The following is a 21,303-nucleotide window of genomic DNA, read 5'->3' on the forward strand; positions in this document are numbered from 1 at the left end:
CTCAGGCTGGTCTCGAACTCCTGAGCTCAAACAATCCGCCCGCCTTGGCCTCCCAGAGTGCTAGGATTACAGGCGTGAGCCACCGCGCCCAGCCTGTTATAGAATGTCTTTTGCTCTTTTGGGTAGATGCCTGATAGTGCTATTGCTGGATCGAACGGTATTTCTATTTTTAACTCTTTGAGGTATCTCCAAATTCTTTTTCACAGAGGTTGCACTAATTTGCAGTCCTACCAGCAGTGTAAGAGTGTTCCTGTCTCTCTACATCCTCGCCAGCATTTGTTGTTTTGGATTATTTGCTAAAGGCCAATCTCACTGGGGTTAGGTGATATCTCATTGTGGTTTTGATTTGCATTTCTCTAACGATTAGAGACGTTGAGCATTTTTTTATAGGTTTGCTGGACATTATTCTGTCTTCTTTTGAAAAGTTTCTGTTCATGTCCTTTGCCCATTTATTGATGGGGTTGTTTGATTTTTTCTTGTTGTGTAGTTGTTTAGTATTGTCTTATAATCCTTTTTTCTTTCTATAATGTCACTTTCATTTCTGATTTTAGTTCTTTGCATCCTTTTTTCTTTTGTCAGTCCAGCTAAAAGCTTCTGAATTTTGTTTTATTCAAGGAATTAACGTTTGGATTTATTGACTCTTTGTGTGGTTTTCTATTCTCTGTTCATTTATCTTTGCTCTAATATTTATTATTTTCCTCCTTTTGTTAGCTTTGAGTTTAGTTCAATCCTCTTTTTCTAGTTCCTGAAAACGTAATGTAATGTTATTGATCTGCAGTCTTTCTTTTTACATGTAGGCATTTACCGCTTTCAATTTCCTTATAGGCATGACTTTGGCTGTATCTCATAAGTCGTGATATGTTGTGTTTTCCTTTTCATTTGTTTATAAGTGTTTTTTAAATTTTCTTTGTGATTTCTTCATTGACCCATTGGTTGTTTAATATCAACATTTTTTAAAATTTTACAGTTTTTACTGTTATTTTTTACTGTTATTTATAGCTTCATCCTGTTATGGTCAGACAAGATACTTGTTCAAGATACTTGTACAAGAACTCTATTTTCTTATTGGCCTTCTTCTACATGTTCTATCCATTAATGAAAGTGCAATAAAGAAGTTTTGAACTATTATTGCAGAACTTTGTATTTCTTCCTTCAAATCTGTCAATGTTTGCTTCATATATTTTGGTTCATTTTTTCATTGGTTCACATACCTTTGCAGTTGATGTATTTTCTTTATGATATAACACTTTTCCAAATACATAACATCCTTCCTTTTCTCTTTTAACAGTTTTTGGCTGAAAGTCTATTTTTTTTTTTTTTTGCCTTTTTTTTTTTAATTTCAGCATATTAAGGGGGTACAGATGTTTAGGTTACGTATGTTGCCCTTGGCCCCCCCCCCCAAGTCCGAGTTTCAAATATGTTCATTCTTCGGGTGGTGCGCATTGCACTCTTTGTGTATGCATATACCCATCCCCTCCTCCCCCCTCCCCCCTCCTCTCTCCCTCCCTGCCCAACATCCAATAGATGTTATTCTTATACGTGCACTTACGTGTTGATCAGTTAATACCAATTTGGTGGTGAGTACATGTGGTGCTTGTCTTTCCATTCTTGGGATACCTCACTTAGTAGAATGCATTCCAGCTCTATCCAGGAGTATACAAGAGGTGCTATATCACCATTGTTTCTTAAAGCTGAATAGTACTCCATAGTATACATATACCACATTTTATTAATCCACTCATGTACTGATGGACACTTGGGTTGTTTCCACATTTTGCAATTGTGAATTGTGCTGCTATAAACATTCGGCTGCAGGTGTCTGAAAGTCTATTTTTTCTGATAACTAGTGTAGCTACCCAGTATTCTTTTGGTTATTACTTGCATGAATATCTTTTTCTATCCTTTTGCACTCAACTTGCTGTTTCTTTGTATCTAAAGTGAGTCTGTTGGAGACAGCATTTAGTTGGATCATTTTGTTGTTGTTGTTCAGTCTGCCAATCTCCGCCACATTCTCATTTATTTAAACTGTACTTCTCTTTTAAGATGCAATCCCATTATCACCTTCTCCCAGAAGTCTTCCTTGTTTTTTTAAGCTGAGTTAGATGTTCTCCCTGACACTTTTTCAACATCTTTTGTATCCCTCCCTTTTGATTGGAGAGTTTAATCCATCTAACATTAAAATAATTACTCATAAGGGAGGACTTCTGCAGTTGTGCAATTTCTTTTCTGTATGTCTTACACCATTTTCATCCCTAATTTCCTCCTTCACTGCCACCTTTCGTGTTTAGTTGATTCGTTTGTAATGCACTGTTTTGATTCCCTTCTCATTTCCTTTTAGATAATCTCTTAGTAGCTATCATAGGGACCACAATTAATATCTTGAAATTTATAACAATTTAGTTTGAATTGATACCAACCTTGTCAATAGCATGCAAAAATTATGCTCTTATTCTGCTTTGACCCCTGCCTATGTTGGTTTTCCAAATTGCACCTTTATAAATTGTGTGTATTGTAACATAAATTTGTAATTTTTTTATGAATTTGTCTTTTAAATCATGTAGGAACAAAACAGTAGAGTTACAAATCAAAGATATATAATACTGGCTTTTATATTTTCCTATATAGTTACCTTTATTGGAGATCTTTGTTTCTCTTATGTCTTTGAGTTACTGTCTTATGTCTTTTTGTTTTAACCTAAAGAACTCCCTTTATATTTCTTGTAGGACAGGTCAACTGGTAACAGACTTCCTCAGATTTTGTTTATCTGTAGATATCTTTATTTCTCTATTTCTGAAGCACATTTTGCCAGAATAGAATTTTTGGTTGACAGTTTTCTTCTTTCAGTACTTTGAAGAAATAATACCACTGCTTTCTGGCCACTGTGGTTTCTGAGGAAAAATTGCCTTACAGTCTTACAAAGGTTCCCTTTTATGTGATAAGTCACATTTCAACCTGAAGGGCTCCTTTTATTGGCATTTCTTGCATAGCAGGTCTAGTGGAAATGTACTTTCTCAGCTTATGTTTATGTGGGAATGCCCTCATTATCGAAGGGCATTTTCGCCTGGTATAGGATTCTCAGTTGAGAGGTTTTTTCTTTTCTTTTTTCTTTTTCCTTCTTTTCAGCAATTGAAATATATCAGCACAGTGCCTTCTAGCCTTCAAGGTTTCTGCTGGGAAACTGCTGATAATCTTTGTAAGGATCCCTTGTACCTGGTGAGCTGCTTTTCCCTGGCTGCTTCAGGATTCTCTCTTTGTCATTTTCTTTCAACAGTTTGATTACAGTATGTCTCGGTGGATTTATTTGAGTTTATCCTGCTTAGTTTCTTGAGCTTCTTGGATGTGTAGATTCATGTCTTTCATCAAAGACAATGAAAGGAAGCTTTTAGCCATTCTGCAAATATTCTTTCTACCCCTATTTCTCTCTCTTATTATTCTTCAATACCTGTAATATTTATGTTGGTCAGCTTTATGGTGTCCTATAGGTCCTTTAGGTTCTGTTTACTTTTCTTCAGTCTTTTTTATGCTGATGCTTAGACTTGATAATTTCAATTGTCCTATCTTAAAGTTCATGGATTCTGTTCCACATGCTTACATCTGCAGTTGAACTCCTAGTGAATTTTTTATTTCAGTTATGATACTTTTTAGTTCCAGAATTTCTGTTTGGTGCTTTATTATAATTTCTATCTCTTTATAGATTGATATTCTTACTTGGTTTGCAAATTACTTTCATGGTTTCCTTTAGTTTTTTAGCTTTCTGAGCATATTTAAGACAGTTGATTTAAAGTCTCTGTTTAGGAAGTCCCATGTTTGGCATTACTTAGGAGGGTATTTCTGTCAATTTATATTTTTCCTTTGATTGGGCCATAGGCCATAGTTTCCCTCTTTCTTTGTTTGCTTTGTGAGTTTTTTTTGTTGAAACTGCGCATTTGAATATTATAATGTGACAAGTTTAGAAATCACTTTCTCATTCTTCTCTAAGCTTTGCTCTTCTTGATTATTAAGGTTTCAATCATCCATTTGTTTTTATCAATTTTCCAAATTGTGTTTTGTAGTCTGCATTTCTAGTCATGAGTGGTCACTGAATTCTTTGTTCTTTTTGCTTGTGCTCAGGTAGTGTTTTGACAGACATTTTTCATGGAAGGCCAGGAATAACATAATGACAAAAAGCAAGCAAAGAAAAAAACCTTCTCCCATTCTTTGCAATTTGGCTCTGTTCTGGAACACTTTTTAAACACTTAGCCTGTCCATTTACATCTCTACCTTAGGCTTCACGTCTTGCTTGCACTGAGCATGGAGATCAGCCAGAGGTAAAAACTTAGTCTTTTGAGATCTTTTCTAAGCATGTGTCCTGTCCTGGCCACGTGCATGGCTTTCTAAATTCCCTAATGTACATGGGTTCTTTTGATTGCCCTAATTTTCCAAAGAAACTCTCTCCTCAGCTTTTTTTCTCCCAGAATTTATTTTAGAATGATATTTATCTCTTAGATTTATCTATATTTTACAAACTCCTCTTTCATTGTCTTTCTCTGATTTTTATTTTGTTGTGATTTGTACAATTTTGTACATTTGAAAGATTTGTATAATTTTATATTCCATATCCATTTGTTTTCTAGTAGCCTTCTGAGGGTATTTGTTTTATGTTTTCATAATTAAGGAAATATGAAATTTTAATTTCTGATTATTATCTTTTTTCCTCTTTGATAGATTTTTATAGCAGACTTATTCTCAGTTTATGTTAAAACAAGATTATCTTGAATATCTTTAAAGATCATGTTTATAATTTTTAAAAAAACTCTCTTCTGTTTCTGGTACTTTTTTTTTTCCTTATTCTTCAGTTATTCTATTTGTTCTGGTGGCTGACCTTTATAGCTTTGGTTTTTCCTACCAATTTAGTAATTCTTCATTTTCCTTTCATGTTTTTCCATGAACATCTAGTTTGATTAGCCTAAGTAACTATGGCAAGTTGACTTGATACATAGCGATTCAGATTTGGATGTCTCTTACCATACCCGCTCCCCAAAAGGCTCTCTAGGTGAATGGGTGGGGGATGAACGTGGGAGGACTCTCCAACAGGCATGGCAGAAAGGAAACAGGCAAGCAGGCCCTCTTCAGTTCCTGAAACAGAATGTTGTATCTGAGATCATAGCACTAAAGTCTGTTTCATTAAGGAACTGCCTTAAAAGAAACTATGTGCTCTTATGAAAGATTAAAGTTTTGGGAGTTGTATTTCTTAGACGGTTTCACTTTGGGCAGAACTGTCCATGTTGTCCATACTTTAGAACCGGTTAAAAAAAGTCTCTTGCTTTATAGAGGTGGCTGCTCATCAGCTTTAGTCTTCATTGGCTGCTGGGTCTCCAAAGAGTAGGGGCCACCAAGGTTCCCTGGCAGTCAGTCACTTTGCCAGTCAGTCATCCTACCATCTTTGCAAACCCCTAACCCTTATCGAAGGTTTAGAGCTTGGCTATCTCTGCCTGTGGTTGGAAGCTACCACTTGTGCTTACTTCTGTACTTGTATAAGTTAGAGGCACCATACTTCTAGTTTCTCTTTTCCGATACTATCTACTGATATCCTCTAGGAATTACATAAAATTGTCTTTTTTGGTATATTTTAATATTTTCACATTTATTGTTTATTTTATGTTTCTTCTACTTACATTTTTATGGTCATTAGAGGTAGATGTGTGTTTTAAGTCCACTGTCTTTCAGTGGAAGTTTCAGTTATTTGTGAAACTGTCTCCTCTCTTATTTTTCACTACTCTTTTATCTTCTGGTTCTGTTCTCACATTTTGTTAAATTCATTCTCAGCCTTCATAGCCTAATTTTCTTTTTTCTGTCATCTACTTAAATATTGGTAATCTCTCAAATTCTGTGCTGGCATTTTTCTTTCTTCAATCTTTGTGAATATCTGATCACTCAGGTGGGCCCATTGGCACAGAGTTGCCATTTTCAGCTAAATCTTTATTTTAGTGCTGGACCTCTATCCTGAACTCCAGAATCCTCTTATCTAGTCTTCCAATGGACATGTTCACTTGCATGTTCTGAAGATATTCACAGTGCTGCATGACCACCATTTCTCTCATTATCACTCTGCACCACCCCCATTCTTTCTCCCGGTTGCCTGGATTTGACAGAAGTTTCCAGACCTATTGTTTCCATGCAGACTCTTTGGGAGCAGCTATTCCTCTCTCCCTTTGCTCAGTGAGTTTCCTGTTCCACATTTCCACTGCTGCCCTTAATTTGGACATTCCAGCTCCAGCACTGTTCTTCCGCATAGTCTGCCCTCCACTTTAGGAGCATTTCTTCCTCAGTGAAAACCGCATGGTATAAATGGGACCCAGGTGTGTATTTCCACTTCACCTTCAGCTTCTGCTGTTTTACATCCATGACCTGGGGTGGGTGGAGCAAGGTGGCTATGCCCCAAGGAAGTATGTGAGATAATCCTATATATATCACATACTGTTAGTCCTTTAGCACATGGGAAGAAAATATTAGCGTATCTGTTTACATTTTTATCTAAAAAAAGATTAAAATTAAGCTTTGTAATTTATGAATAAATATAAATAAAACTGGTGGTTTTGCAAAAATTTTACTGATTAGGTGAGTGATAAACATTTGGAAAACACTAACAGGATTAAAGCCAAATATATTCCATAGTCCCCACTCCAAATTCCCCTCCCATGCCTCTGCAGCCTTTATCACAGGTCAGACCTGTTCTCTTGTCCTGTTAGACAGTTCTGTTGACTTGGCACATGTTTTTTCAGGTCTTCTTACCTTTTCTTACGTTTTTGCTACATATTTGCAAAAAAACTAAAGTTTTATCTCTTTAATAAAACCTAAGGTGCTAACACACACTCAGATGAACTTGCACAGAACCCCTTTATGATCCCTGTCTGTGTTGTACATATTTGTGGTGTGGGGTATTTCTAGTTCTATGACAGATATGTCTTTGTATGTTTCCTTATGAGAGGATACGTTCTTCCCTCATAAGGAAGAGTGTTTTATTCAACCTAGAATACCTAGGAACTAAGATAGTTCCATGCATATGTGAGCACTCACATCTTTTTGCATTAAGTGATAAGTTAATTCACTGACATGGTATTTCTACTATGATTTATTTTTTACCCAGAAAGTATAACACAAAACAAGGTTTATAATAGAGGTCCTTTGGAACATTTTCTGACATTTTGTGGTTGATTTTCAACAATAAAAATGGTAAGAATTATTCCTTAAACGCCCTTTTTATGTCACCTGATTGGGACCATTTCAGACTAAGCAGAACTGTGATTTTTCAGAGATCAGTGTCATTCAGGGATGTGACTGTCAGCTTCACCCGGGAGGAGTGGCAGCATCTGGACCCTGCTCAGAGGAACCTGTACAGGGATGTGATGCTGGAGAACTACAGCCACCTCGTCTCGGTGGGTAGGTAGGCATTGTTTCTCATGTAGATAGTATGCATGTCCTTTCTTACTTATAGACACTTGTGGAATTCTTGTAGAATATAATAGTATTTAGGTTAAGATTTAGAGGTCAAGGACAATGTATTCCTTTTGGGTACTAGAAAGAATGTGTTTTCCTCTGCCCCATCACAGGAATAAATGAGCCTTTTTGTGTGTTTGTGTGTACTCTTTGAGGTGTACCGTACTCCTCCTTCAGAGAAACCCACCCAGCTTGTCCCAAGTCATGTAATTCTCATTTGCAGGGTATTGCATCCCTAAACCAGAAGTGATCCTCAAGTTGGAGAAAGGAGAGGAGCCATGGATATTAGAAGAAGAATTCCCAAGCCAGAGCTGCCCAGGTGAGTTAATGAGGATGTACCAGATGGAATTCAGGAGGAAAATAGATCACAAAGGGTTAGTTCAGTGATTAAGACCATTAAAGTGTTCTTCAGGAATCATGTTTTAGAGGCTCCAGGCCTTTGGAAGTAGCATGTTGACATGACTCAAATATCCACTGTCTCTGAATCACTTAGCATCTCTCAGTATCACTCTCATATGTGCATGCTGTCCTTTTTTTTTAATTGTGGTAAAAAATTATATAGAGGTAAGTGTACAACTTAATGAAATTTTACATATGTATACACCCGTGTATCCATATCCATTATTGAGATGAATGTATAGAGTACTTTTCACCACTTCAGAAAACTCCCTGGTGTCCTCTTCCCAGTAAATAACACCCCCCTCTTCTATTACCATAGATCAACTTTACTTGTTTTTAACTTCAGATAAATGTAATCATAGGGTATACACTATATGTATATATACACTATATATGTGTGTATATATTCTCTCTATACTGTATGTATTTATAAACACACACATGCACACACACACGGTCCCCAACTTACAATGATGCAAAAGCAATACACATTCAATAGAAAATGTACTTTGAATTTTGATTCAAAATTCTCTATAATAACTTTATTATAAAATAGGCTTTGTGTTAGATGATTTGCCTAATTGTAGGAAAATGTAGGTGTTCTGAACACGTTTAAAATAGACTAGGCCAAGCTATGATATTCAGTAGGTCAGATGTATTATGCATTTTTAACTTACAATATTTTCAACTAAGGATGGGTTTATCAGGACATAAACCCATTGTAAATCGAGGAACATTTGTGTATATATATAGATTGTGTCTGAGTTCTTTAGCTCAGCAATATGCCTGTGAAATCATTCATGTTGTGTGCTTAGTAGTTTACTGCTTTATATTGCTTTTTATCATTCCATTGTATAACTATACCAGTGTTTACTTGTCCATTCTGTTGCTGAAATATATTTGGGTTGTTTTCAATTTTGGGGTATGTAAAAAACATTGTTATAAGTATTTGTGTGCATGTCTTTGTTTTCCCTTTTATTTTAAGTTGACATGTAATAATTGTACATGTTTCTGGGATACAGAGTGATATTTTGATGCATATATACAGTGTATAATGATCATTAGCATATCTTTCAATTCAAACAGTTATCATTTCTTTTCACTGTGAGCATTCAAAATTCTCTCTTCTAGTTTTTAAAAATAATTTATGATAAATTATAGTTAACCATATTCATCCCCACAGTGCTACAGAACATCAGAACTCATTCCTCCTATCTGTAATTTTGTATCCGTTAACCAACCTATCCCCATCTTCCCCTCCCCCTACTCTTCCCAGCCTATAATACCCACAGTTCTACTCTCTACTTCCATGACATCAAAGGTTTTGTCAGCTCCCACGTATGAGTGAGAACATCTTTCTGTGCCTGATTCATTTTCTTAACTTAATGTTCTCCATGCTCATTCATGTTGCTACTCTTACTGGGGTGAAATGATACCTCATTTTGGTTTTCATTCAATTTCCCTGATGATTAGCGATGTTAAGCATTTTTTCATATGTTTGGCTATTTATATATCTTTTTTCGAGAAATGTCTATTCAGTTTGAGTTCCTTGTATATTCAGTTCCTTTTCCCCTTTTCCCACTTTTCAGTCAGATTATTTTTTTTCCCAATTTCCACAAATAGACACACACATACATGCACACATCTTTATACCTGCTAGGCCTTTTATTAGGATTGCATCGATCATTTTGGGGAGAATTGACATCTTAACAATATTGAGTTTTCTAATCCATGAACATGGTATAACTTTACTTTGGACTCCTTTAATCTCTTTATGGTTCTGTAGTTTTCAGTTTAGAGGTTTTGCGTATTTTTCACTAAATATATTCCTAAGGATTTTATGTTTTTATACCATTTTCGTTCTTACTATTTTACTTTATACTATTTTATTTTCTAGTTACTTATTGCTAGTGTGTAGAAATACAGTTGACATTTGCACATTGGCCTTGTGTCTTACAACCTTGCTTAAATTCACTTATTCTAGCAGGTTTTTTAAATAGAGTTCTTAAAATTTTCTATGTAAACCATTGTGTCCATTGTCTGCAAATATTAATCTTTATACCTTTTTTCTTCATCTTATTGTGCTGTCTAGAAATGCTGGTAAAATATTTTGTACAAGTGATGGGAATTAACATCTTTGTCTTGTTCTTAACCTTAAGACAAACTGCTGTTCAGTATGTTACCATTAATTTTGAGATTAGCTGAAGAATTTCTATAGATGCCCTTTATCATATTGAAGAAATTCCCTTCTATTCTTAATTTGCCAAGATTTTTATTAGTATTGAATTTTGTCAAATGATTTTTATGCATATATTGAGATAATCATATGATTATTCTTATTTATTCTGTTATTAATACTATGGTGAATAATTTTGATTGATTTTCAAACATTAAACCAACTTCATACTCCTGAACTAAACTCCTCTGAATCACAGTGTTGTGCTGTTTTTATGTAGCACTGAATTTGGCTTTTTACTATTTTATTTAGGATTTTTCAGTGTATGTTCATGAGAGATGTCGTATGTTGTAATCTTTTTAGGTTTAGGGTTGAAGGCTGTACAACTCTCATAAGATGAGTTGGGCAGTGTTTCATATTTTTCTATTCTATGGATGATTTTATGTAAGATTATGTTTCTTATTTTAATGTTTGGAAAGGTTCACCATTGAAGCAATTTGGGTCTGAAGTTCTCTCTATGGAGATTTTAAATGTCAGACTGTTAAAAATTTAATATCTATCTTTATTAATATCATTATAAATGTAATGTGAGTTTTCCAGAATAAATCAGATTAATTATTATTTACTTTCAACCAAATAGTAAATGTATGGCTCCCAGGTACCTCAATTTCTTACTTTTAGGGCCATGACACAAAACCAGATACTATCCTGCATATACATACGAAGTCTGTATTGTGAGTGAAGAACACTGATAAAAGGAATCTGGAAGTGTTTATGTAGAAAAGAGGAGTAACTGTTCCCCTCCCTTTAAAAGGAGAGAGTAAAACCTTTGCTTTTTGGGGAAGGATCCTGAGTTCAGGAGAAAAGAAGATCATTGTCTCCAGCTTTACAATTCAGCGATGTCTTGAGGGTTCCAGGTTTCAGTGCCCTCCACCCCCTGCCCCTGAAATGTGAATTATATGTCTGAGAGGTACATCCAGAGTTCTGTCCCTATCTAATGAGTCGTAAATTTCTTTCTAAGTCTCATTTTTTTTTTTTTTTTGAGCGTGGGTCCCAATTTTCAGTTAGACTTGCTCAAAAAATCCTAACTGTGCAGAAACACAAAATTATTTTCTCTAGAGTTCTACAATGCCACTCATTTTATTTCTCCATAGGTGACTTTTGGCCAATTTGTCTGTATACGTGCCATTCCACAGTCGTTTTTCTTTACTCTTTAGTCATAAAGGTCTATCTTTAGAAACTCAAGGGGCTTTCTCTTCTAGTTTTCCTGCCAACCTTTTACCTGGCTCAAAGTATTATCCAAGGTATTGCAGGATACATTAATATTTTGCCCAGACTTTGCCTTCACCTTCAAGAAAGAAAGAGGTCTGTGGCATATTCTGTCATCCATGCAACTCTGGCCAGTCAGTTGAATCTGACTTGAATGCCTTACCAACTGAGGCAGAGTCATGAATCACTTCAACCTGTAACACCAGTTACAGACTCCAGGTCATCTGCTGTCCCCCTGCCTGTGGTATGGGCAATGAATGTCTGGAGGTGTTCCACATGGGAAATGTAAGAGCAGCTATCTCATGGTCAGACCATCCGGTGGGGATGGTAGAAGTAGCAGCCAGTTGGAATGCCAAAGATTCACTGCAGTTTGTAGTTGGGTTAAACAGCCTTGTGGCAGTTTGGGAGAGCAGCAAGAGCACTTCCCTTCTGGGAGGAGGGCTTCAGGATTGGTTCTGAAGGATAAAGAGAATCATTGACCCCTTCCCACACACAAGTTTTAAAGACTTAATTCCCTGGGTGCCAAGGTTTTTGCTTTCCCTCCATTGTGACACAGTGTCAGTGTGTCTCATTGGTAACTGCAGCTTCACATGTTTGCCAGTCAGCCTCTGTGCTTACCCAGACCTTTTATCTGGAAGGCTGGGTACAAGAGAGCCCAAAGCCGTTTAACAGGAAAATATTTTTATACAACTTAAGTGGATTTAAGTCTGACTCACCTAAACCCTTTTTTGGCCAAGCTCTGGCCTGGAGTTGCTGTTAGTGAGCAAAACCCATCATGCCCAGAAGAATGGTCAGAGTGAGATTGCGAACTTTCAGAATAGGTCTATCTGACTCCCCTCCCACCCACACACACACACTCTTTTGTCTTCATCATAGCTAATTAGTAGCCCCAAACCATCCCTTTGCAGGGACAGCTGCATTTAATAATCAGACTACGTTGCTAAGGTGTGTCTATCAAGAAAAAGATGAGGGAAGTAGAAACTGACTCATTCTTGCCCATTGTTAAGGTCAACAGTGGTGAAATATCTCTGGAGAGGGATGTTGAAATTTTGATTTGATTCACTCTCCTAGAAATAGGTGAGCTTGGTTCGCAGATGTTTCGTCCTCTCTCTACCTTGCACCTTCCACGGGAGTCACATCTCAAGAATGCATTTAGCTTCTGTAATCTGAGTTGTGTGGGCTCTTCCATCAGAACAAGCCCTTTGCATGGCGATGAGTGGCCCAGACAGTTCAGCCAGAATCCATGGTGTTTCTGCAGCTCAAAGCATCACAGGGTTATGTTTCAGCCATATCAGAGGCAGAATTTGAAGGCCACAGCAGAGAGCAAGAAGACAGGGAAAACCTCTAACTCCAGTCATTGCAGGAGTAGCTTGCTCAGATGCTGCCTGACCAGCAAGGCCTTTCTTACAGGATTTTCTTTTTAAAAAGTCCTTTTGACTTCTCACTGGTAGATTACAAGTTGATCCACCCCAGAAATGGGGGCAGTAGGCCAGAGAATTATCAACCTCTAATATGTCAGACATCAGATTTTAACAAGAGCTCGTAAGCAAGCTCAACATTACTCTTCTAAAAGGCAACTCCCAAAGTGTATCTCCACCTGGAGACTGCCTCCCTGATCATGCTGTCTCATTTGCATACTGCTCTCCCTTAAGCAAAAATCACTTGAAAGCCACCTCTTTTAGGTTCCTATAACATGGAATACCTAGGTATTGTGACTAATTTTCAATGTAAATCAATGAAATAATCACTTCTGGTGTATAAGGGCATGAGAGAGGAAAATAATAATTAAGGAAAGAGATGGTAAGACCATAAGAAGATACAGTATGACCTGTCTGTTTAATCACAGGAAATGCTTGGAAAAAAAGAATGTAATCACTGCAGTATTAAAATACAATTTGAATAAACAGAAAAGACTTTGCTGAAAATAAAGTAGGAAATACAGAGGTTAGAAATGAGAAACCCTCAGGAGTTTGAGACCAGCCTGAGCAAGAGCGAGACCCCGTCTCTACTAAAAAAAATAGAAAAAAAATTAGCCTGTCAACTAAAAATAGAAACAAAAAATTAGCTGGGCATAGTGGCTCACACCTGTAGTACCAGCTACTAGGGAAGCTGAGGCAGGAGGATCGCTTGAACCCAGGAGGTTGAGGTTGCTGTGAGCTAGGCTGACGCCACTGCACTCACTCTAGACCAGGGCAACAAAGCGAGACTCTGTCTCAAAAAAAAAAAAAAGAAAAGAAAAAGCCTGACTTAAGAGGAAAGAATTTGGAAACAGTACCTGACATAGAATAATGTATTCTTGTTTTTAATTATATATGCTTTATAATTGTTATTACAAACTTCTTTTGCCATGAAAAGCTTGCCCAGTACTTCAGCTCACTTCTCATTCCCTGTTTGTCCATCAAGAAATTTGTTCCTGTGCTCCCTTCAGCAGCACATATACTAAAATTGGAACGATACAGAGAAGATTAGCATGGCCAAAAAATTGAAAAAAAAAAATAGAAATTTGTTCCTGGTCATATAATTAAGATACACAATAGTTTACTAAGACTTCTTTTCCCGCTAGAATTTTGATCCCTCAAAAGAGAAAGGTCTCTGTTTCACTCTTTGATAATCTGGTATTACATATTATTTTGAATTTTACTCGACCAAAGTACCAGATGGGGAGAGTTCTTTTGTAATAATCAAGTCAGAAGGCATTACCACAAATTCCTTCTAAATGACCCTTTTGGCTGGGTCATCAAGCAGATTTTGAGTTGTGAGGTAAACATTGACATGGAGACTGACAAATCTCTTCAATGTTGTCTGTATTGTTTCTTCTTAACAGAAGTAACACATACTTATTTTTAAAGTTATTATTGAATGTGAAAGCCACTCCATATGATCCATGTCATACATACACATCAAGCCCTAAGTTGAACAGGAAACTTACATTGTGGTTTATGTAGACTTGTTAATGACATTTAAACATTTTCATAATAAATTATTATCATTATATTTATTAAATACATTTTTCTATGCATGATTTTTTGGAATTGCTTATTCATTAGCACTTTAACATATTTATCATTATTTACAGAATTTTTTTTTTTTTTTTTGAGACAGCGTCTCACTGTGTTGCCCGGGCTGGAGTGCCGTGGCATCATCCTAGCTCACAGCAAACTCAAACTCCTGGGCTCAAGCGATCCTCCTGCCTCAGCCTCCCGAGTAGCTGGGACTACAGGCGTGCGCCACCATGCCTGGCTAATTTTTTCTATATATTTTTAGTTGTCCAATTAATTTCTTTCTAATTTTAGTAGAGACGGGGTCTTGCTCTTGCTCAGGCTGGTTTCGAACTCCTGAGCTCAAACAATCCGCCCGCCTCGGCCTCCCAGAGAGCTAGGATTATAGACGTGAGCCACCACGCCCGGCCTATTTACAGAATTATTTTAAAAGAAATTATAGATGTTCAACGAGTAACTATTTCAGTGTGGAGCCTAAAAAAAATTTTAGTTTGAGACCAGCCTGAGCAAGAGCGAGACCCCGTCTCTACTAAAAAAAATAGAAAAAAAATTAGCCAGTCAACTAAAAATAGAAAAAGCTTTGAGAAAGCTCTCCAGGTAATATCGATAAATATCATTTGTTAAATACAATTGATTTAATATCTATGTAGAGTGTTGAGAGGAAATCATAGGTAGAATAATAGCTGCCAGTAACATAGTTGGGGGAATGAAAACAGCTTCATGAAATATTTTAAAATTCAGTGTTTAACAAAGGATATTGTTATAGCATTACAACTATTTGTGTTAAAATGAATTACATGAATAGTCCTTTCAAGTTTTGTAGTAAATGAAGCTGAAAGTGATGGGGAGATTTGGGAATGAAGCTTTTTAAAAACATTATTAGACTGTAAGCTGACAATGAAAAAACAATCAGTATAAGATTATGGATGAGAATGAATAATTTATGAGGGGAAAACAGCTGGGGTTACCCAGAGAAAAATATATTCATTCTACAATTCTGAAATGACGGCTTTATTATAATCTGAATCCAGATGTAAAGATACGCTTCCCTCAATGATACCTTTAAAAAAATGTGTTTGTTCTTTTTACTCAGGACAGTACAGTATTGAGGTTACCTTGGGGGTAAAAATAGGCATGCATAACCAAAAAATCTTAAGGTAAAAGTGAATGAAAGTTCTAGGACTAGGTTTACAATTCCTTAAGGTTTTCACGGTATCCAGAGATGTGGAAACAAAGATATCAGAGCAGGGTTGAGGATATTAAATCGGGTGAGATTTGTTTGGGGGAGAGTTAGAGGGAATTAAAACAGGATTTGTTTATCAGGAGAGCTCTCCTTTTTTTTTTTTGAGAGTCTCTCTGTTGCCCTGGTTAGAGTGCAGTGATGTCATCACAGCTCACTGTAACCTCAAACTCCTGGGCTCAGGTCATCCTGCCTCAGCCTTCCGAGTAGCTGGGACTATCAGCTAATTTTTCTATTTTTTGTAGAGATGGGTCTTGCTCAGGCTGGTCTTGAACTCCTAGCCTGAAACAGTCCTCCCACCTCAGCCTTCCAAAGTGCTAGAATTACAGATGTGAGTCACTGCACCCAGGCAAGAGCTCCACTATTGAATAACTGATGGAATAAAGGAAAAAAATACCATAACCAGAGTAGAATCATAAATCTGATCCTGCGGCAAGGATGTCTTGTCCACTCATTGATTTTATTCTTAATGTTGCATGCTTTTATTCTCAGTGAATCAGAGCTAGAAACAGAGCCTGGATTATAGGACTGTACCTTTATGAATTAGAGCTCTTGGAAATTAGATTTGTTGCTGCTATGTGCAATTTAAAAAAAGGATAAGACTGGAAGTGTATACACTGTTATCATAGTCTAGGCATGAGGAGATAATGGCCTAAGCTGATCCACACCTTCAAACTTAATGCTAACTCTATTTCTCTCACATATCCTTATCAACTAATCTTCCTTGTCACTCTATTTATATTTCAGAATTAATTAATTCCAGTAGAAACTATTCAAGAAAGTCCAATGAGTTTAACAAAGGTAGAAAATGGCTCCATGATGATAAACATGAAAGAATTCATTCTGAAGAGAAATCTTATGAATATAATAAAAATGGGAATGGCTTCTGTCTTAATGAATTCCTTGTTCAGCGTCAGAAAATCCAAATTTTGGAGCAACCTTTTGAATACAATGAATGTAGGCAAACTTTCTCTGAGAATTCACTCTTCCTTACATATAAGAGAGCTTACATGGGACAGAAAACCTGCAAATGTACAGAATGTGGGAAAACCTTCTGTGATATGTCATCTCTCATCACTCATCAGCGAAATGAATGTGGAGAAAATTTCTTAGAGGAATCCATTCTCTTTGAACATCAGAGTGTTTACCCTTTCAGCCAGAAATCAAATCTCACTGCAATGCAGAAAACCCACTCAATTCACAATATAATTGAATATAATGAATGTGAAAGCTTTTTCAGTGAAAAGTTAGCCCTTGGTGTACAACGGATAAAACATCCAGGAGAAAAATCCTATGAATGTCACGAATGTGGAAAAACTTTCAACCAGAAGGCAGCCCACACAAGACATCAGAGAAAACACACAGGGAAGAAATCCTATGAATGTCAGGAATGTGGAAAAACCTTTTACAAGAATTCAGACCTCATTAAACATCACAGAATTCACACAGGAGAGAAGCCTTATAGATGTCATGAATGTGGAAAATCCTTCAGTGAAAAGTCAACCCTCACTCAACATTGGAGAACACACACAGGAGAGAAGCCATATGAGTGCCATGAATGTGGGAAAACCTTCTCATTTAAGTCAGTCCTTACTGTACATCAGAAAACACACACAGGAGAGAAGCCCTATGACTGCCATGAATGTGGGAAAGCCTTTCTCAGAAAATCTGACCTCATTAAACATCAAAGAACTCACACAGGGGAAAAACCTTATGAATGTACTGAATGTGGGAAATCTTTCTCCGAGAAGTCAACACTTACTAAACATCTAAGAACTCACACGGGTGAGAAACCCTATGAATGTATTCAATGCGGAAAATTTTTCTGCTACTACTCAGGTTTCACAGAACACCTGAGAAGACACACAGGGGAGAAACCTTTTGGATGTAATGAATGTGGGAAAACCTTCCGTCAGAAGTCAGCCCTAATTGTTCATCAGAGAACTCACATAAGACAGAAACCCTATGGATGTAATGAATGTGGAAAATCATTCTGTGTGAAGTCAAAACTCATTGCACATCATAGAACACACACAGGGGAGAAACCTTATGAATGTAATGTTTGTGGGAAATTATTCCATGTTAAGTCAAAACTCACTGTACATCAGAGAAGACACTTGGGGAGAAACCATATAAATAAATGTAAGTGAGGGCAATCACTCTTAGTGAAGTCAGAACTTTGTAGAAGGGAGAACACAATGGGTGAGAAAATTCTAATATAATGATACTGAGAACACCTTTGGCCTGAAGTTAGTTCTTATAGCAAAGAAGAGAACTGAAAGGAGTAAAACAATATGAAGAAGTAGAATGTAGGAAAACTTGGAATTTGGACATTATATCACAAAACCCAGAAAGTGAGAAAAAAAAATCACACTAGTGAATCAATATAGAGAATTTTTAGTCCAAAGCCACTTGTCACTAAATATCAGAGAGTTCACACAGGGTAGAAGCTTTGGTCACCATCCCTGGTGAAGAGAAGGCTTTATCCGCAGGCCAGAGAAAATGCACAAACTGTAGGAAACTATAGGAAAGTATTTACTATGAGGTGATATTTTATTGGACATATGTACTAAGAAGCAGTTTCTCCATGAACATTAGATAGTAGGTACTAGAGAAAGTATTTTTAACTGTAATCAGTCTGTAGAAGCTTTAAGTTAAAATCTAAATTTAGTATACACCATACATATTAAGTATGGAGGTTTTAAAAAGCACAAATAGATTGTGCTACTGGGTAGGATATAGTGTTTTGTAGTGGACCAATGCACCCACTGGGAACAACTAGAAAATTAAATGTCACACACACACACAAATCTATTTAAATGCAACTTTTTACTGTAGAAGCAAGGAAAACTAGAGTGGCAGAATTATGTAAAGTGATAAATTACAGAAAGTACATGGGGTATATTCAGCTATTTTCCCTGGGATCACTTGCCAGTTTTGCGTATAGGGAAGAACCTGAATGGTGAGCTTGGCTCAGTTAAAGGACCATAGTTTGGGGGTGAGGACCAGTAACCAGCAGAGCTTTTGGCAATACAGACTGAAGTGAAAAAAACTGAAACATTAGGGACTTCGAGAACATAGCCATTTTCTCAAGAAATTTCCAAAAGTTGGACACTGCATAAGATAATAGCCCCAAAACCGAATCTGAATAACAGTAGATTTTTTTGTTTTGCCTTTTTAAGTACGGAGAAAAAGTGATTAGAATTCAGGAAGTGCCAGTAGGGTGGTCCTTTGGTGAACATGCCATCATCAGTTACAGCCTTGTAGAAACAAGGTCATACCAAAAGTAGATTGTGCTTTATCACAACAGCAAACAATACCTGAGTGATAGTAGAAAACCTACCTATAAAGAAAACTCTGGAAAGAGATGGCTTCACCACAGTTATTTAAGAAAAAAAGAATAATAGGCTTTTATAAACTTTTCTAGAGAATGGAAGATGGAACTTTTGTAATTCATGTTTTGAGGCCAGTACAACCTTGATACCAAAACCTGGAAAAGCCATTACAAGAAATAAAGTTACAGACCAATGTCTCATAGATTTAGATGCAGAATCCTAAAATTGAAAAAACAAAATCCAACCATATCTATGAACCATATTGTGACCAAGTAAATGTATATTAGGACAACCAAAGGATGATTTACTACTAAAAAAAAAAAATCAACGTGGCCTTATAGTCCCCTTTTCTCTTTCATGTTTCTCTCCTGCCTTCCTCCCCGTCTCCCCCGCCCCAAAGCAGAGAAGTCAGAACAAGCCTGCCATGGGAGATGAGAGGTGTCATGGTGATGTGCCTGCAGGCACCGAGAGTGCTGAGGGTGAGGTGTGGAAGTGGCAGGAGGAGGAAATGGTCAGAATTGTTGAGACATTGGTAACGTTGAACAGTTTTCAAATTTACCATATGTCATACATGTTTGATCAAAGTTTCTTGGATATGGCTAATGTATTGTATTACGTCTTTAAGAACAGAGATGGAGTTATCCAGAACGCATCTGTGGAATGCCATTTTTTCTGATGATATGAATTCCCTTGATATACAGGAGAGGTCCAAACACTTTTCTTTTCCTTTTTTTTTTCTTTTTTCTTTCTTTCTTTCTTTTTTTTTTTTTTTTCAATTAATAGACTTAATTTTCAGAGCAGTATTAGTTTCATAGAAAAATAGCAGAAATCATAGGATCTAAGCCATGGACTTCCCATATACCCTCTCTCTCTCCCCACACAGTTTCCTTTATTACTAACATTTTACATTAGCATGGTATTAGGTTTTTAAGTATGAAGTGTCCAATTTCCTTAATTACTAAGTTTGACAGTTGATATCTCTGACATTTCACTTTGACACTTTTTGTTTTATGTTTATTGTGAAGATGCATCCTCATTCTTTGCAGCACACCTTTTGGCTTGTAATTATCTTTCAATTTTTTTTTAGAGCAATTTTTGTGAAAACATGGGTGAGTCAAAAATTCATGTTATTTTTTAATATGAGTTCCATCGTGGAACCAGAACAGCACAGACAGCTTGAAATATCAATGAAGTGTTCAGGAAGGATGTGGCTAATGAGTACACAGTACATGGATGGTTTGAGAAGTTCCATTTTGCTGATTTTTAATCTTGAAAATGAGCCACGTGGGTGACCGGAGACCAACGTGTGGATAATGATGAGTTAAAAGCTGTAGTGGAAGCAAATCCATCTCAACCTACATGTGAATTAGCAGCAAGGTTTGACATTACTATTCCAACAGTATCGGACCATTTGAAACAAATCGGCAAGGTAAAGAAGCTGGATAGATACATGCGGCATGAGTTAAACGAGCTTCAGAAGATAATTCGTCTTGAAGCTTGCCTTTGCTGTCACAACATAAAGGCAAACCATTTCTACACTGTATTGTTACACGTGATGAAAAATGTATTCTTTTTGACTTTCCAAAGCATTCAGGACAATGGTTGGATAAAGGTGAAGTGCCGAAACATGGCCCCAAAAGGAATATTCATCAAAAAATGCTAATGGTGTCTGCTTGGTGTTCCAGTGCTGGTACTATCCACTACAGCTTCATGAAATCTGGTCAATTGATTACAGTGGATGTCTACTGCAGCCCATCGGACAAAATGATGAGATGCTTTTGATTAAGCAGCCAAGATTGGTCAATGGGGACAGGCCAATTCTTTTGCAAGACTACGCTCAACACATATTACACAAACACTGTTCAAACTATAGAGGCTGGACTGGGAAACCTTGTCATCCACAGTGTTCACCAGACCTTGCGCGAACTGACTACTACCTTGTCCAGTTTTTGGACCACTTCTTACAAGGAAAAATATTCAGTTCTCAACAAGCTATGGAAAACGCCTTTCACGATTCATCACCATTAGATCTCCAGGCTTCTCTGCTGGTATAAACAAGTTACTGTTAAGATGGCAAAACTGTGTTTACAGTTTAGGCGCATACTTTGATCAATTGTACTGCTTCTTGTTTGAGATACGATAAACTAAACTTTTGATTTGAAATCAGACATTTCATATTTAATGACCTAATACATTTGTTTTAAGTGATAAGGCAATGTAGATATCTTACTAGTCTTAGGTAGATATCTAACTTTGGTAGATATCTTACCAAAGTCTATGGTTTGTGTTATTGTCTATTCTTTGTGTCGTACATTCCATGAGCTCTGAGAAATGCACCACTATAGTATCCTTCAGAATAGTTTTACAGCCCCCAAAACCCCTTATGTTCCATTACATTCCTCCCCCTCC

General features: G+C 36.7%; 1 protein-coding gene across 1 annotated transcript in view; it reads left to right on the forward strand.

Annotated features, from left to right (window-relative positions):
• ZNF37A (zinc finger protein 37A) overlaps positions 1–17,767 on the forward strand; it is a 26,764-nt gene extending 8,997 nt beyond the window's left edge. Inside the window, exons 3-5 of the mRNA XM_012661487.1 lie at positions 7,293–7,419; positions 7,700–7,795; positions 16,307–17,767. Coding sequence (XP_012516941.1) covers positions 7,293–7,419; positions 7,700–7,795; positions 16,307–17,709 — 1,626 coding nt within the window. The 3' untranslated portion in view covers positions 17,710–17,767. The remainder of the gene's footprint in view (positions 1–7,292; positions 7,420–7,699; positions 7,796–16,306) is intronic.
• Positions 17,768–21,303: the final 3,536 nt, after the last annotated feature.

Source organism: Propithecus coquereli, unplaced genomic scaffold (assembly GCF_000956105.1).
Source record: "Propithecus coquereli isolate 6110/MARCELLA unplaced genomic scaffold, Pcoq_1.0 Scaffold712, whole genome shotgun sequence".
In the NCBI taxonomy this organism is placed as follows: Eukaryota; Metazoa; Chordata; class Mammalia; order Primates; family Indriidae; genus Propithecus; species Propithecus coquereli.